The 17,041-nt window shown below is 37.2% G+C and overlaps 1 protein-coding gene across 2 annotated transcripts in view; it reads left to right on the forward strand.

The window, feature by feature from the left end:
* tnikb (TRAF2 and NCK interacting kinase b) overlaps positions 1–17,041 on the forward strand; it is a 375,714-nt gene that overhangs the window by 272,793 nt on the left and 85,880 nt on the right. For both annotated transcript variants that reach the window (XM_028794715.2, XM_028794717.2), the window contains one exon: positions 2,339–2,545. In XM_028794715.2, coding sequence (XP_028650548.1) covers positions 2,339–2,545 — 207 coding nt within the window. The remainder of the gene's footprint in view (positions 1–2,338; positions 2,546–17,041) is intronic.

The following is a 17,041-nucleotide window of genomic DNA, read 5'->3' on the forward strand; positions in this document are numbered from 1 at the left end:
AGGTATTTGGAACTCCTTGATTTCTCACTTTTTATCCCAATATAAAGATTTTTAATGGTTACCAATGACCAGTATCTCCTTCCATACTGTTTTAATAATGTATAATGTTATAATGATTGGCATGGTGGCACAGTGGTTAGAGCTACCTTTCTAGGTTTGAAACGTGGTGGTTTTCTCTCATGTCCCTAAAGATATATGTCATGAGTTGACTGGCAGTTCTAAACTGCTGTTGGATTGTGTTGTGATAGGCTGGTGCCCTGCTCAGGTTTTTTTCTGCTGTGTACCCTGTGCCACCAATATTGGCTTTGGCCCTCTGCTACTCATCAATTGGATAAGATTTAAAAATGTGTGGACAATTACTTTCCATTTTATGGGGTCCTCCCACTCAGTCAGTGACTACATTAAATGTGCAGCTAATGGTATTTATGTGATGTAGAATGAATGATAGAAAAGCTTAAAATAGCGATGAATGTGGAATTGCATTGGGCAGCAGATGTATTGACACGAATAAATTAGAAATAAGAGCCCTGCTAGTGTCCTCCCAAAACACATGACCATATATGTATTGATTGGAACACCATCAAGAAAATATGCTGCTAACATTATAGGCAGAATTAGATGAATGCCACTGTTGAAGACTGACATAAGCTGACTAATGAGTAAATAAACCAACAGCCATATTATACTTAATTGAATACACAACTCTTCATGATCAGTCACAAAGGCTGATCCAATCAAATTCTGCATCATTTGGCAAAAAACAGAAAGTTAAGTTTGCAATGGCTAAAGGAAGGCAAGAAGTGGGAAACTGAAGGAGGTCGCTGATAGTGATGTTGCTGCACTCACCACACAACAACGGGTAACACCTCAGCACCACGCTGGAACAGTGTGAGGTTTTTTTTACGGTGGCTGGAGTGCCAGTCCTGCCACCAAACCCCCAAGTGTTCCCTGCAAGTTGGAGGACCTGTTTGCAGATTAACGTCATACCCAGGACGAAGCAATTTCAGGTTAACGGCCTTGCTCAAGGGCCCAACAGAGTAGAGTCACTTCTGGCATTTACAGGATTCAAACCAGCAACCTTTTGGTGCAGATCTCTAGACTCAGAGCCACCACTCCGCCCACTGAGAACTGGAGGATTAAAAAAATAACCATTATATGGTCAAAATCTCAACAATCCATAAATGCATCCTGTCAAGCATACCAATAAATCAGGCTGGTGATGACATTGTAATGGTGCATGTAGTGAGTATGAAACTCACATTGAGACCCTTGATATGAGTACAGCAACTGTCTAACTGCCACAGGATATGTAATAATTGCTGCTACTTAACTTCTATCCATTTTTCAGCCAAATAAGGCTCCAGGACACAAGGTTAGAAAAGCTCAGTGATGGTTTAATGAACATAACAGTGAGTTCAGCTTAACGTAACGACATCTCACTCATCAGATCACAATCCAGTTGATCACAATGAAAGAGGCTCCTCAGAGTACAGCAGCTGATTTTCAAACACCTGATACCTTATTGAGTCCGTGCTTTGGTGAGTTCAAGCTGCGTGGAGGACAAATTGTGGGAGTGAGGGGGTTCGTTATTAGTGATATATGCCAAATAAAATGGGAATTTACTATATAACGTTTTTTTACACTTGGTTTAACACACATGGGGGTTTAAAATGATAATTTATTTGTATTGTCAGCAGTCTTATACATTTTATCACGGTAACTAGCTCTCTAATTTTGAAATTACAGAGAAGTGCATTGAATATCCATAATATATAAGGAGTATCTCATTACATATATTAATATGTTAAAGAAGAGAAAGTAAGAACTCATCAGCAGGAAATCAGAATGTTGAACATTTGATCTTGAAAGACAAATTATTTGGCCCAACATCTTCATGGTGCATAAATGATTTGCCTGACTATCTTAAGAGTAAGTCCTCACTGCAAGAATGGCTTCATTCCTGAAAATACCTAAAGAGATTTACACCTAAAAGATTAGCCAGTTTGCATTTTGGATGTCAGACAGCTTTACACACCCAATCTAATACAGACACCCTAAGCACAAGTTCAAGGTGCCCGATTTTTTGAGGCATGATTCCTAAATTTTACCACTGGACCATTACCAACAGCCATCAATTTTAGTAGAAGGTATGTTTACACAAACAGTGGGTAACCTTGTAGCTGTCGGTATGCCATGTTCTTCTCCTAAATTTCAGTCTGCAATGTAATATCAGAACCAGACGTGAAAAATGATCATGTCTGATGTAAGTGACATTGCTCATTTAGTCAATATGAATGTTTTTTCTTTTTCCTTTACATATTGTCCTTTTTTTCTGCAGGAGTACAAGCGAAAGCAGATGGAAGAACAGCGGCAGGCTGAACGTCTGCAAAGGCAGCTGGAGCAGGAGAGGGCCTTCCTGTTCTCCCTTCAGCAACAGCCCATGAAGCAACAGCAACAACAGCAGCAGCAGCAGGAGCAGAAGAAACAACTATACCATTACAAAGACAGCAGTAACCACAACGATAAGCCAGCATGGGCCAAAGAGGTAGGAGAGACAGCTCACCACCTGCTAATGGAAACTGAGTATTTTCTTTTAGGAAGGCCAGTGCTACCACTATCTTGTAATTCCTGTGAACCTTGCAACACAAGGGCTCAAGAAGATGTCAGCGTGTTTCCAGTGTTGTAAATAATGCAATCTGCCTAAGCTGAATTGTTATGTAACTTCAGTCAAATAACCCTCATCATCTCTCCTTGAGTCCTCATCAACAAGTTTTATAGCTGTTACTTGGACACAACTGGCTGTTTGGGATACCACAGACTTGTTTGATTATCTGGGAGTGAGTGAACTGCTGGAGTTTTAGAGTGGAGATAATAAATAGTCATATGGGACATTGGGCATAAAATTAATCAGAAAACACCATCGCACTAATGCGATATTATTTGAAAACGAACAGCGTCAGATCGGGTGTGAATTTACGCTGGCGCTGTTACTTAGAGGCAGATCAGGAGAGGCGGAGGGGGGGGAGTGCTGCAGCGTGAGAGGATAAAACTGAAAAAAGCCAACTTTTACAAGTACTATACATTTATACCCAATGTCCCATATATTTGTCTCATTCTTTTTTTTTCTCCGTGCTGCATCGACATTGTGCACCAGAAGGCGTGAGCTTATTCAGTGTAGCAGGAACTCTCTATAAAACTGAATAAAAAAAAATAAAGTGACAGTGAGATACGAAGAAGGCAGATTCACCAGCATTTGTGTGTCAGCTTTTATCCCTCCAGATCAGAGAATGTCCAGTTCCATTGCCTCAAAACACTACTAACATCTCCAGTTACTCCCAGTTTCAAATAAAAACTAACAGCATCAGATCCCAAGGGCTGTGTATGTATGGTGATCGTGACTGAAAGAATAAAAGTGAAAAAAAAACAAGTACAAGTACAGTACTATAAATGTACATGGTCTGTTACAGACGCAAACCAAATGTATGTGTGTACTGTATAATATTAACAATAAGAGCAGCTCACTACTGAAAACAGCAAATACAAGAGACAGTCAGGATCGAACCGGGGACTCTTGATTATAAGTCGGCAAATCTTACCGCTACGCCAGGTAAGCTGATGTATCATCCTTGAACCTTTTGTGAAAGTGTTTATTTGATCTTTGGACTTCAGGCTTCACACATTCTATAGTTTATGCGTACATTTTGTAACATTTATTACTAAAATATGAAAAAGTTTCTGTTTTAACAATGTGTTTACACAGATCACTGTAGAAATGGAACACACACAAAATGCATGTGTTCCAAATGACTATTATTTCCACTCTAAACCTCCAGCAGTTCACTCACTCCCAGATAATCAAACAAGGCATGAGCTGGGAGAACTTTGTGAACTTTCTGCGATGGTGGGGGATGGAATAGCCGGCTGCTTGCTGCTTGTCTTAATCGGCACATTTACACGACAAAAGACGCTGACGGAGAGGTGCGAACAGATTTAAGGTGGGCCGGATTTACGAGTTTTCTCGTAGGCTCTGGTAATTCTAGTGTTAACACTGCCTCTGAGAGGGGTACTTGTCAAGCCATGTATAGGAGGCATATTGTCACTTGCTCACTCACCCCTTTATTTATTCTTTCATTCACACTCAATATCTAATCATTGGCTCTGTAAAATAACGGGTAAGTAACTGGAATACTACCTTTATTTAATCTTTATAAGGAGATGAACAAATGTGGATATTGGTTAGTAAATTAGTTGTCAATGATTATATTTTAAATGTCATTTTTTCAGTTTAAATATTTTAAATGTAATTTTATGGACTGGCAAAACCATTAATATCCAAGAAAGAGAGTTTTATCTGTGTAGTGACAAAAAACAAACACAGTTAAAGATTACCTGAGATTTGAAAAATCATATTGAAAGTTACATGATGTTTTGAATAATATGCATAACATTCTTAAACCCACTTAGTTCAGGGTTTTGGGGGCCATCGGACAAAAGGTGAGAAACAGCCCATAACAGGATATCATCCCTGGACAGATGAAAACAGGGAGGTCACCTTTTGAGAGCTCATTCCACTGGCTTAGATGGACCACAACAATAATGCCCGCTTCAACTAGATTTCCCATGCGGATGTCCAACCCAAAGACCCACTGTTCTGCTTGAACATGTTACTCTGACAAGAACTCTGGCAAGAATTCTTCCATGCCTGTTGAAGAAACTTGTTTACTGTCTAGCACACGTACCGCTAACACCCTCAGCTGGGTCACCTTTGCAATATCTTATTTCTAAATATGACAGCAAGACATACTCCTCTCACCTCATTTCTTTCCTACAAACAGTGTGCCTTCACCCCTGTTACTCTTCCTTCTACTCCAGATTAAATTTCACTTTCACCCAATATGGCTTTAAGGGAATGTTCTTCCATTGTCTGCCACTTATTCAGGTCTGGGTTGTGGGGGAAGCAGACATCCCAGATATCTCTTTTCTTTGCCACCTCCTTGAACTCCTCTGGGGGAATATCAAGGCATTCCCAGGCCAGCTGAGAGATACAATCTCTCAAGCATATCTTGAGTCTGCCTCAAGGTCTCTTCCCGGTCGGACATTCCCAGAGAGGCATCCAGGATGCATCCTAACCAGATGCCTGAACCACCTCACTGGCTCTGTTCAATGTGGAGAAGCAGGGACTCTACTTTGAGCTCCTTCCAAATATCTGTATTCTTCACTCTGAGCCCTAACATCCTGTGAAGAAAACTCATTTCTGTTTCTTATATCCACAATGTAGTTTCTTCTGTCACTAACCACAGTTCATGACCATATTTGAGGGTAGGAGATCAAATCAATCAATAAATCAAGAGCTTTCAGATCAGTTCCCACAAAAAGTTTTACTCCACCCAATTTTTTACTTTCATGTTTTCAAGGAATTAAGAGGTGACAAACTTTCTAATGGAGCTGGTGTCCATGAAGATGAGTGCTGGACCACACTAAATGATATAAAAACATTCATGGAAAGATGTCATTTCATGTCACAATAGGCAAAACGAATGTATTTTTCTGCTAAAATGTTGCTTTTTTTTCTTTTGTTGAATTTATTAAAAGCATGTATCATTCCATACAATGAAGTCAAACTTAACAAAATTAAATTCAATTCAACTCCCTCCCATGAGAAAGAGAGAAAGGCCAACAGCCAGAGTAAAACTTTTGAGAGCAGTAAAGAGAGAAAGGAGTCTTTTCCCCCAATATAAACGATTATTCTAAAATGTTATTGATTAGTTCCTGTGAGGTTTTTAAAAAGGTTTTGAACAGATCATCTAAGTGAGAATCTGAGTTTTTCCAATTTCAAATAGTATATAACATCAGCTACCCACTGACTTAAAAGAGGTGGGTTAGGATTCTTCCAGTCGAGCAAGACAAGTCTACATGCCAATAGTGAAGTAAAAGTAATCACAGTTTGGTTGTCCTTCTCCACTTTAAACCCATATGGAAGTACACCAAATACAGCTGTTAATGGCTTAGGAGTAATTGTGACACCAAGGCTGTATGAAAGGCATTAAAACGTTTGGTCCAGAATGATGTTAATTTGGTGCAGGACCAAAACATGTGGCCCAGTGAGGCTGGAGCTCGATTGCAACGTTCACAGGTTGGGTCTTGCCCTGGAAACATTTTGGACAATTTTAAATGAGACAGATGTGTTTGGTAAAAGATTTTAAGTGGAGTAATTGAATGTTTTGCGCATATGGAGCTTGAGTGAATTCTGTGTGTGGCTTCCTTCCACTCCTTTTTGAAATGTTGAGTAAGAGTTTCTTTTCCCATTGTTATATATTGTTAAATATGTACTTCTGGAAAATTAGTGTAGTTCACACAAAAGAAGCACGTTTGCACAGGACTGACTTTCTGAATTGAAGACAGAACTCTTGACCAATGAATGAGGGGGAGAGATGAGTCTTCAGTTATATCATTTTTTTTGCTGTGGCCCAGAGTTTTTGTCAATTGATGCTCATACTATCAGAAAGTTTGTGATCTCTTTTCTGCAAGAAAACATGAAATTAAAAATTTTCTCAGCTATCACAACAAACCATTTGAAATAAGTAACAAAAAAGTTTTTTGATGGAATATTCCTTTAAACCCCTCCGAAGGTTACTTCTAACCTAGCCCCTAAATCACTTGAGGGGCTGGAGTGGCCTTTCTTTTATGCTGGAACAACAGAATATAGCCTGCATGAAAATTCCACTTAAGGTTGTTATACTCACAGAGTGGAAACATACTGAATGTTGATTAGCATGTGCAAGTAAGAATTTCACAGTGCTCTGTATATGTGGCAATATTGACCCTATAAACCTATACTGTGTCACCTTTAGGTGATGCACAAGTGGGTGTCAATTTAAAATTATGTCCCATGTGTGATTACTGTATAATGCTTTGACTTATGCCACCAGTCCCTTAGGAACCTCATTATTGTATGGTGTAGGACAGGATGTTTCTAAACTTTTTTAAGCCAAGGACCCTCCAAAATATTGCACTTTGTGGTCATGTCTCCACACCAATATAAACCTAGTGCTGCAAAAATGGTCATTGTCATGGATCTTGGTTTTTGCTAACAACTGTCACATGACATGATTTTGTATAATAGCTGACCTACAAACTATTGATAAATATGTGATCAAAGTTGACATGATATCTGTAGGCCATACCACCTGCAAGAATTAAAATGTTTTGAAGTATCCTCATTTTTCAGTCTTAAGTACTGATTTCTTACTATTACAGCTAAAGATGATATTCCTTTAACTCTCCAATATTGCAGTTTGGATTTTTATTGAGAGTTTTATTTGTGGGTCTATTTGTTTAATTTTACACATATAATCCAAACGCATTTTGAATGAGTTATTTTTAATGTAAAAAGAGTTGTGTGATTTGATAAGGAATTTAAAAAAGCCTAAAATTTCAATGGTATATACTTACAAAAAGTATAGAAATATATCTTAATCCAAATCAAAAACAGGAGAAAAACAACTCACAACTTACATACAACTTATTATCAAAAAAGGAAGAAAGCAACTTTCAAATAATTCCAAGTGAATGTAAAGGTTGAGCCTACTTTAAGGCTACCTTTAAGGTTCAGCCTATTCCTGCATTTATTTTTTAAAGAAGGACGAAGATTACAGAACATTAGAGAGAGCTTTCTGCTGTTGATTAATATTATTAACACAAACATGAAATGTTAGATACATGCATTGTATTATTAATAATTGTCTTTCTTCCTTATTGTACATTCTTCTGCACTAATCTGCCAATTTCTAAAATTGTGTCCGAAAATGGTGATACAGCAAGCAAGTTTACCAAACCTAAAAATATTTCAGCATTGACAGTGACACTTTGCAGGCTGCTTGTGTCAGGGTAGGAAAGACAGCGCTCACCTGTAACTATGCTATCTTTTTCAAAAATCCATCAGTCTTGGCATATTGTTCACAGACAGTCTCTGTCCCAGCATGAGTCATCTCAAAGAAGTGGAAGAAACCCCACAGGCATGAATTGGCATGTACGTTAGACACAGAATGGTAGACAAGGATGGAAACTCGCTGCAGGAGTACTGTGAGGCAGTGCAATGGAGTTGAAATTCAGCCTTAGCATGAAGACTTGGATGTAGCTGCTGTGTGACTAAGGGTCTTTTTTAAGGTTAACTGATGACCACACCTCACCCTTTTACTTTCTCGTATATGACGTATATGGAAAGTATCGTAATCATCCAAAAATTCAATGTCGAGAATTTGATGAATCTCGATGTTTTAGACCTCCCTGACTTTCTCGTATACAAAGTATAGGGAAAGTATTGTAATCGTCTAAAATTTCCATTTCGAGATTTTGATGAATGTCAATGTTTTAGACCTCCCTGAAAATACCATTTTTGGAATTATGTCTGTGTGTGTGTATGTATGTAAACACGTTAACTTGAGTATGCTTTCACTTAAGTCAACCAAATTTTGCATACAAGTATTAGGTACAAAACATAGATTTCTAGCAACTTTTGGGCTATTTCCGCTAACCAGAAGTGATACTTTATCTTTTATTCATGCAGCTCCAGAGTCGAGTTATTCAAATTTACTTTTATAATTGTTCAATGTTTTATTAATTTGATTTAATTTGTTGTTGATGGTTCTTTAATGTACATAATATAAAAATATAATCTTGTCTTGTGATTTACTCCATCCCCATATCTGAATACAAGAAAGTCTAGGGGAGACCACTCCCATTTTTTTTATATGCTTTCTCACATACCACCTGACAGCTGCTTGCATAAGACTACATCACTAGACTATAACTACATTGACAGTTACATTTTCATGCAACAGTTGTTGAACATTTAATGTTATGTTTATTTGAAATCTTCACGAGACAATCTAAAGACAAATCGGAATTGGATTTTTTTTTTCTTCAAACCTCAACATTGCAGAACTGCCACGGCCCCCAGTTTGAAAACCATTGGTGTAGGTGATATGTGCACTCTGCGCTAAATCAGCCCTGGTCAATATGATTTAACCTCCCATTTAGGTACCCTTCACCAGATCTATTTTGTCAACAGTGTGCAGAGCTGATATATTGTATGAATGAAATCGAAAGAAGATTGATGTTTGTCTCCAGTTATAAATAGCTTGGCCCAGTGGCACTAGGCTTAAAGTCACAAAGCTCTCCGTTCAGTCTTCATCTGTAACTGACTGTTTTACCTTAGATAAGCCTTCAGCCAGTCTGTGCTTCAATTAAAAAAAGCATATGTAACTAATTGTTTTAAAGCTTTGAACTTGTAACATTCCTTGGGATTTGTCCACTATGGAATGGCACCATAGAAATAAATGTTGTTTCTTCATGTTTTTTTTTTTTTTTTAAGTTGAGTTTTTGAATGCTTTAGCTTTTGCTTCTGGTTTGCACAATTGTTATGCTTTATTATATTTAATGTTTCCAGTGCTATATCCAGCGGTGTTACTTTGTTTAACATTAAGTCATCACCATCGCTTCTCTTTATTTTGCCATTATATGTTCTGGTAACCTTAAGTTTTTCTCATAAATCCCAAATGTAGGTTGTGAAGCCTCCCTGTGTTCCATTAAGTCGTCAACATCCCTTTGGTCAGGGAGCATCAGGACACAATTTGTATCCTGGCATCTGTAACAATGCACCTAATATTCTTTCATCCCAGCATAAGGCCAGGAAGCGCCATTCAATCCCAAAAATTGAGATCACAGAAGTTCCAGGAAATTTGAAAGAAAAGCCTCATGGTCCCAGCAATGCTTTCTCACAAGATAACAAGCACATCAGAGGACGTCGCCAGGAAAAAGATCCTAATACCGTAAGAAGAGCACATTCCTCTTCTCCAATCTATAAACTGAAGGTTTCACAGAATAATATATGCAGAGCACAATCATCTTTAGGAGTCAACCTGGATTCCTGGGACTTGGGGTCCTATGGAGTATGGAAAGTTGATTTACGACCGAATATGTCTGGTTCGACCAGAATGAATGATTTGCCATCAGGATTTAGACATTCCTATGCTGGTACACAGAGCAATGTCATTTCCCCAACAAAAGAAGAGAATTCCAAAAATGTGAAAGAGTTACTGCATGTCCCTAAGTTTAGTCTGTCTGCTTCCAGTCCAGGAGTTCTTTTAAAATATATGCTGAACAAAAGCGAAGAAAACATATCTTGCAGTTTTAATGAAAGTTTTGACTGTAAGTCTCCTACTAAATCTCCAAATGATTTGCTAAAGTCTGTCATCTCCAAAGTTCCATTGTCATTGAATTGGATGGGTCTCTCTCCCAGAAGCAGCCCTAAAGCCCCCCGTTTTCGATTTAGAAGCTCATGCTCTACCTCTCCAGAAACATCCCCATCAGGTAGCCAATTCCTTACAAGTCCAGAGATGTTTGACCAGTCTTCCCTGTTTCCCTGAGCTCCATAATGTCATACTCATTCATACTGTATTTATCAAGTACCTCTAATTACATATATTCACTCAGAGCTTCAAGTGTCTATGTGTCAGCTTTCTGGTGCTGGGGGAAAAAGCCTCCCAGCATGTCATCCAGTCCTTTGTTAACATTGTGTTTGTTCACTTTCTTTATCTGCTTTTCTGGCTGAAGACCACTTAAAACTGGAGACTATCTCAGCAGCAGCAGTTGGACATGGTGCCAGTCTTTGACATGGCATGCTCAAACAAACGCCAGCATTAATTAAAACTCCACACAAACCTCTGCCAATAAGGCACCCCAGAGCATAATCAAACATGGGCCCAAGTGTATTTGCTGTGCTACTCACATAGTCTTGAACTCACATTGTGTCAGACCTTCACTGTTTAAAATTTATGGTACAAACTAAATAACAGCCAGGTCATTTATCAAATAATTTTTTATTCACTTTAACCACTACAGGTTCACAGACTCCCAACCTCAGGGTTGCCAGGTCTCTTAAAAATATATAGCCCATGGACAGCTTAAAAATAGTTAATTTGCCCAAAAGAATAGCCCAATGCCTGAAGTAGACAAAATAACACACCAGAAAACAGGGGGTGGTGTTAGAGCTAGAGTATTAGGTACATACTATCAAAGACCAAGGACGATAGTGTCCTTTCAGAGATATTTCAAAGTGATAGAATGAGTGTATACCATCATACAATGGTTCCACCTCAGAAATTGTACGATGGGAATGAACATATACAAGTGTTAGTAGCTGAGGAAAACGTGCCAGATAGATGAAAAACATGAAAAAAATGCTGTGGAGGTGGTTGTTGTTAAAAAAAGTAGTCCAAAAAACTGAAACCCAAAAAAGCCCATTTTTTCCCTATAGATGACAATCAAAAAGAGCCCAACTGGGTGAGGAAAAGTACGGACCTCGCAACACTGCCCAACCCCCACTTTATTTTTTTTTTACTTGAGCACAAGACTTTGAATATTATTTAACATCAACATAAAGACTTCTAACATGCTAAACATATTTCAAAATATAGGCATGTCAAGAAACTAGTCCTTAATTTCATGATGTTAAATACCAACATCTAGAGGGTCAATATAGCTATGGTATCCATAGTTGAAACTTCTGTCAATGAATATCCACCCATTGTCCATCAGGCTGACATGCTTCGAGGTTCTAGCCTATTCATCAGGGCCAGACAAACCTGGACCTAAAGATTAATACATCTCATTAAGACATTATGCAGGCCATATACATGCTCTGGAAGGAGTATCCACAGTAAAACCTTACCTTTGAAATACTCCTAAGGCAAAATATCTGTGGTTTTGCTTATAAAGGACCTCACCCCCTATTAAAGTATGTCAGTGTGCCAATAACCCCAATTTATCACGTAAAGTAGGAGCTTGTTAAGACCGCCTTGCCTAATGAGTGTTATACAGTATTTCTGAGAAAATGAACACCATGGAATCCCAACACAGCATATAAAATACATACTAAAGACTTATACCTGTGATCCCTCAATGTCCTACCTTCAAAAATGGTGGATACAGTCAAAGACTTCATAATCGGTTTATTATAAAAACAATTATATACAGATTGAAACTAAAGAACAGCCAGGTCATTTATCAAAATGTTTTTTTGTTCACATTAAGCACTACAGGATCACAAATACCCAACCTCCCAACTTTAACTGATTATCCAGTCTTTGACTGTCTATAGCAGGGATTCTTAAACTTTGTTTTGTTGTGACCCAGTCTTGCTGTTTTTAGTGTCTTCAAGACTCACTTAATCAACATTTGTCAGAGAATTATGGATGATCAACAGAGCTCTGATCTTTGGAGGTGGTAAAAGTAGTCTAGCTGTCAGAGTGGTGGGGATGGGGGTCCCTTTGGAGAATCATGGACAATTGTTGGAGAGAGAGAGGTGATCGAGTACAATCGTCAGAGCCATGTGAATTGTTTTACTTCATAAACCATACGCTACCCATTGCCATTGAAAACAACAATAATTGATTACCCAACAAACCCACGACCCATTTTGGGTCACACTCTATTGTTTAAGAAATCCTGGTCTATAGCGTTACATTACACTATCACTATTGGTCTGTGCAGTTTTATCAAAGGAGCAACATTTGAATGGGGTAATGAAATGGAGAGTCACACTCTGCAAATCACTACCATCATTTTGCAGATGTGTCAGCTTTTGTTTTAGTGCACCACACAATATCTGGCTGATAGGTATCTTTCAGAACACATTATTACATAGTCATGACAACAAACATCAGTTGAAATTGAAATGGTCCTGCCTTAATGGTTGCATGAGTGAACCTGTGCCTACATCTGCATGATAATTGTAATTCTGTATTTGGAATCTACTGTGTCAATACTTGTTAGTCACTCTAGTTGGCCATGAGTCAGTCTGTACAAACACTTTTTGTTTAGCATGTTTTTCGAGGAAAGTATGGATTCACAATTATGTGTTCTGAGACAAAGGGCAATTACCTTTGTCCAAATTGATGAATGTGTCTGTCAGTTGAACAGTCCATGTGATAGAAGTGCCCACCACCTGGTTTGTGTTTAGCTTTCAAGATTGCATTTATCTACAGCTCAACAATTGCATTTTCCAATGCAGCACACTTAACAGGTCAGAAATGAGTGGTAAATGGAATGAGGGTTGAGAAACATAATGAAAATCATTTTCAACAATATTAAAAAAAATCTGTGTTCTATTGCACTGTGGAATCTCATTTCAGTCTCACTCCTCAGATCCTCCAGCACTTCCACATATGCATTTTAACTGCAGTTTTTGTTGTGAAATATTTTTACTTCATGCAACATGTTACTTGTAAGTTACCCACTGCTTTAGCGATTAAGATTCAGTGGGATCAGGTCAGCCAAAAATTCCAGTCCAATCTTCCACTCTTCATTTTGCATACCTGACTAGTCTTTAGAACACATGCTTATTTCAGACAGGAGGATCTGAAAGCATTACAATCTGAGTACTTAGGTCATTGTTCATTACTCTTGAAAGCCAAATATGAAGAGCCCACAACAGCTACTCTCTAAAGCATAAATCAACATTCACTGTGCGCTGGCAAGAGTGGTGCGGCAATAGCATTTTCTTCACATATCAGCTGTGCTACCTATCTAAGATGGGTTGAAATCTAAATAATCAATATAGATCTCAACTTTTCCATTTACAGTGCACCATGGAATGTATATGTCTCTGTTAAATGACATTTGGTGTGGGATTTGTAAAAGCAGTGTTAATGTTTGTGATGCACTATCTATTGGTATGAAAATGCAAGGCATTTTATTACTACATAAAGATGTTTATAATGGAATAACAGAGGCATAGCAACTGGATGGACACACAGACACTTACCTTTTATTAAGATACTGGTAGATGACAATAATAAACAAAACATTAATTTGAATAATTAAAATGATATTGGGCTTTTCAGTCCATTTATGCACTGTTATAATCAATTTGACATACTGTAATGTTGCAAGTCTTGCAAATAAGGCAGAGCTGCCAGTAAAAGTTTGATGAGCTACATGCATCAAGTTGATTCAGATTGGACAGTTCAGTTTTTCACCACCTTGTGTTACTTTTTAATCCAGTGTGAAGTGTAGATGCAGACTTGTTTGTTCTCATTTTTACTACTGAAATTATTTTGCGTGATATTGTTCCTGTCAAATAAAACATCTTGGTGTAGCAGCATCCGACATTGAGGTACAGTCTCTCAGCTGATCACGGAATCAGTTTTGCTTCATTTTAATGTAAGCATAGATGCAATGCACAGTCTTATTTTAAAATACCAAAATTTAAACATATCTCACAATTCAGTTTGGTCCAAAGAACATAAATTCATTTCAATGAGTAGAAAAGATGAAGTCCATGCATTGTGCTTTCTTTACTGATATGATGTGGAGTTGGACAGTGTCTAGGCAGCCCTTCAAATGTGTCTGAACTCCTTGTAAAAGTGTATATAATGATATACCACAAAATTCTCTGCTAACAAAAAACTCTTAGTGGTAGCAAATAAAGCGCTGCAACAGTAAGTAGGCTTGACTTTGGGGGAAGGAAACCCTTATTTTATCTTTCATTTCATAAGTAGATTTCACTTTAGATTTATCCTGTCTTTTATGTAGTTTTGGCTATTATTTTGGATCTTGTCAGTTGTTGCCATGCATAATGTTCTCCTTCTTGGGCTCATGAAGGTTGCTCTTTCGCACATGATCATATCAAAGCAATTTTTGTGTCTTAAGTGGCTAGTATCATTTATGTCAAGAACTTAACTTATTCTTATCTCCAAGGCTTTTAATTATTGAAACAGCATCAGTTGATCATCAGAGTAATAATGCCCCCTTTTTATTATTACCACGCTTATATTAGCTTCACCTGTTTGTTGTCTGGTACAAAGCTTGTTATCGATATTTAACCCACTTCCTATTGTCCAAATGACTTGAAATTTTGCACACTTACTCACTTCCGATTACAATACATGAATCAATAATCAGTTTCACTAATTGATCAGTTAATCCATGCTACTTAAGAAATTAAATTTTCATATGAAGAATAGTTCAAGATTTCACCAATAGATGGGGCTAGTAACTGCATCTTGTATGAAGGTGTGTGCATATAAACGTCAAAGGAAGTGTTAAAATATTGATTACAAAATTATACTAAAGCAAACCCAAGACTAAAAAGTTGAAAATAATATATATAAAAAAATAATTTTTAATAATCATTTTTATATTACCCGTGACCCTGTGTTCGGATTCAGCGGATTGGAAAATGGATGGATGGATGGATGGATTTTTATATTAAGTTAAAAAGTGTACTAAAAAGTAAAAAATAAGTCTCTCATGCATCACTTGTAAAATAAAAGTGTAGGCGCTTTTCATCAAACAACATTCAAAAAAGCACCCACGCTTTTATTTTTTTTACGAGTGATGTATGAGAGACTCATTTTTTACTTTTTAGTACACTTTTTAACTTAATATAAGTGTGGTTTTTAAAATATATATATATATATATATATATATATATATATATATATATATATATATATATATATATATATATAATAAATACAATCATACAGAATGTTTTCTGCTACTTGGGCTAAGTCACATGTTTGAGCCCAGCCTTGGAGTTTACGTGTTCCTCCTTTGTTCAAATTGCCTTTTTTTAATTGCCCCAAGAAATGCTATCAGGGTAACTAGGAATTCTTGTTCTCTCTGCTGCTGAGATAAGTTCTGTCTTTAAATGGCTGAAAAGTAGATGAGTGAATATATGAAGATATGAATTTGTTTATGGCATTAAATAGAGTATGTGATGGGAAAGATGGACTATTTTATATAATTTATTTACACCATTAATTAGCCTGTAGGTACACATTTTCAAATAAAATCGCACGTTGTCAAGAAACTTTTAAAGCCCCATGATGCTTTAAGTGCCAAGAATTAAAATATGTTATAATGATCCCATTTCCTGGGAATCTAATTTTATATATGATCAAGTATCCATATTTATTGTACTTATAATTTTGATCATATATGGCTGTTATTTCAGTTTGAAATGTGCAGTAATATGCCTTAGTAGGTCTAGTATAGTTAGAATATATCGACAATGTACTTTAATATATGCCTTACGTGATTGTGCCAGGAGTGGAAATAATCTTTCATTTATTACCTTAACTCCTCTTGATTTTCCAAATTTCAGCTGCATGTACTGTTTTTTAAATTACAGTTATGACTTATATTGAACATGCTATCTGATGATTTTTTCCAAATTCTTAATGTGTAGTCTCACTCTGGCTTCAACTGATGTTTTGACTTATTAGCTGTTCTTTGTCACAGTTTTTTGTTTTGTCCTGATATGTTTTCTGTCCGGGATTGTTCCATGTATCAACCTTTATTTGCCTGACAATGAATGCAGTGTCAAAACAGAGCTGCAGTAATTCTTTATAGAATGTCTCGTACTTGTAATGATATTTTCTTATCTGACATTGTCAGCATTGTCCCTGACTGACGTTTTTATACTCTGTGGGTTCAAAGGTTCTAAACAGCCTGCTTTTGTTACCTTTGACACCAGCTACAGTGGGAAAATTAGCTTCTGCATTGCCTTAAATTCCAGTTCTTAAAAACTAAATAAAATAGAAAACTCTTCATGAAAACCTAGATTGTCATTTTATTAGCCGGTTGCATGTAACAATAGCTCAAATCAAGGGAATTCTAGTCTTCACAGGATGGCATTGACTATAAAAAAGGTGTGCAGCTGGAAGTATAATGAAAACCTCTTAGGGAAGCATGCAGACCTTGCTTTATTGTATCACTAATTCAGCTAAATGACTACTGTCTTTCTAATTAAACTGAAGCTTTGCACCAAAAGTCTGTTGGAAATCAGAAACACTCAAATCATAGCTACTTATGATTTTCATAAAGGGATTTTCTTCAGCAATGTATCTGTTACTTGCAGTGGTTGCCAGGAGGACTATGTTCCAATGTGCACCATGTTCACCAAAGCAAGACCTTCAAAAGCCACTAGCCAGTAAATATGAGTAAGTTGGAGCAACTACATTAGTAATGTGGC

This window comes from Erpetoichthys calabaricus, chromosome 2, assembly GCF_900747795.2.
Source record: "Erpetoichthys calabaricus chromosome 2, fErpCal1.3, whole genome shotgun sequence".
In the NCBI taxonomy this organism is placed as follows: Eukaryota; Metazoa; Chordata; class Cladistia; order Polypteriformes; family Polypteridae; genus Erpetoichthys; species Erpetoichthys calabaricus.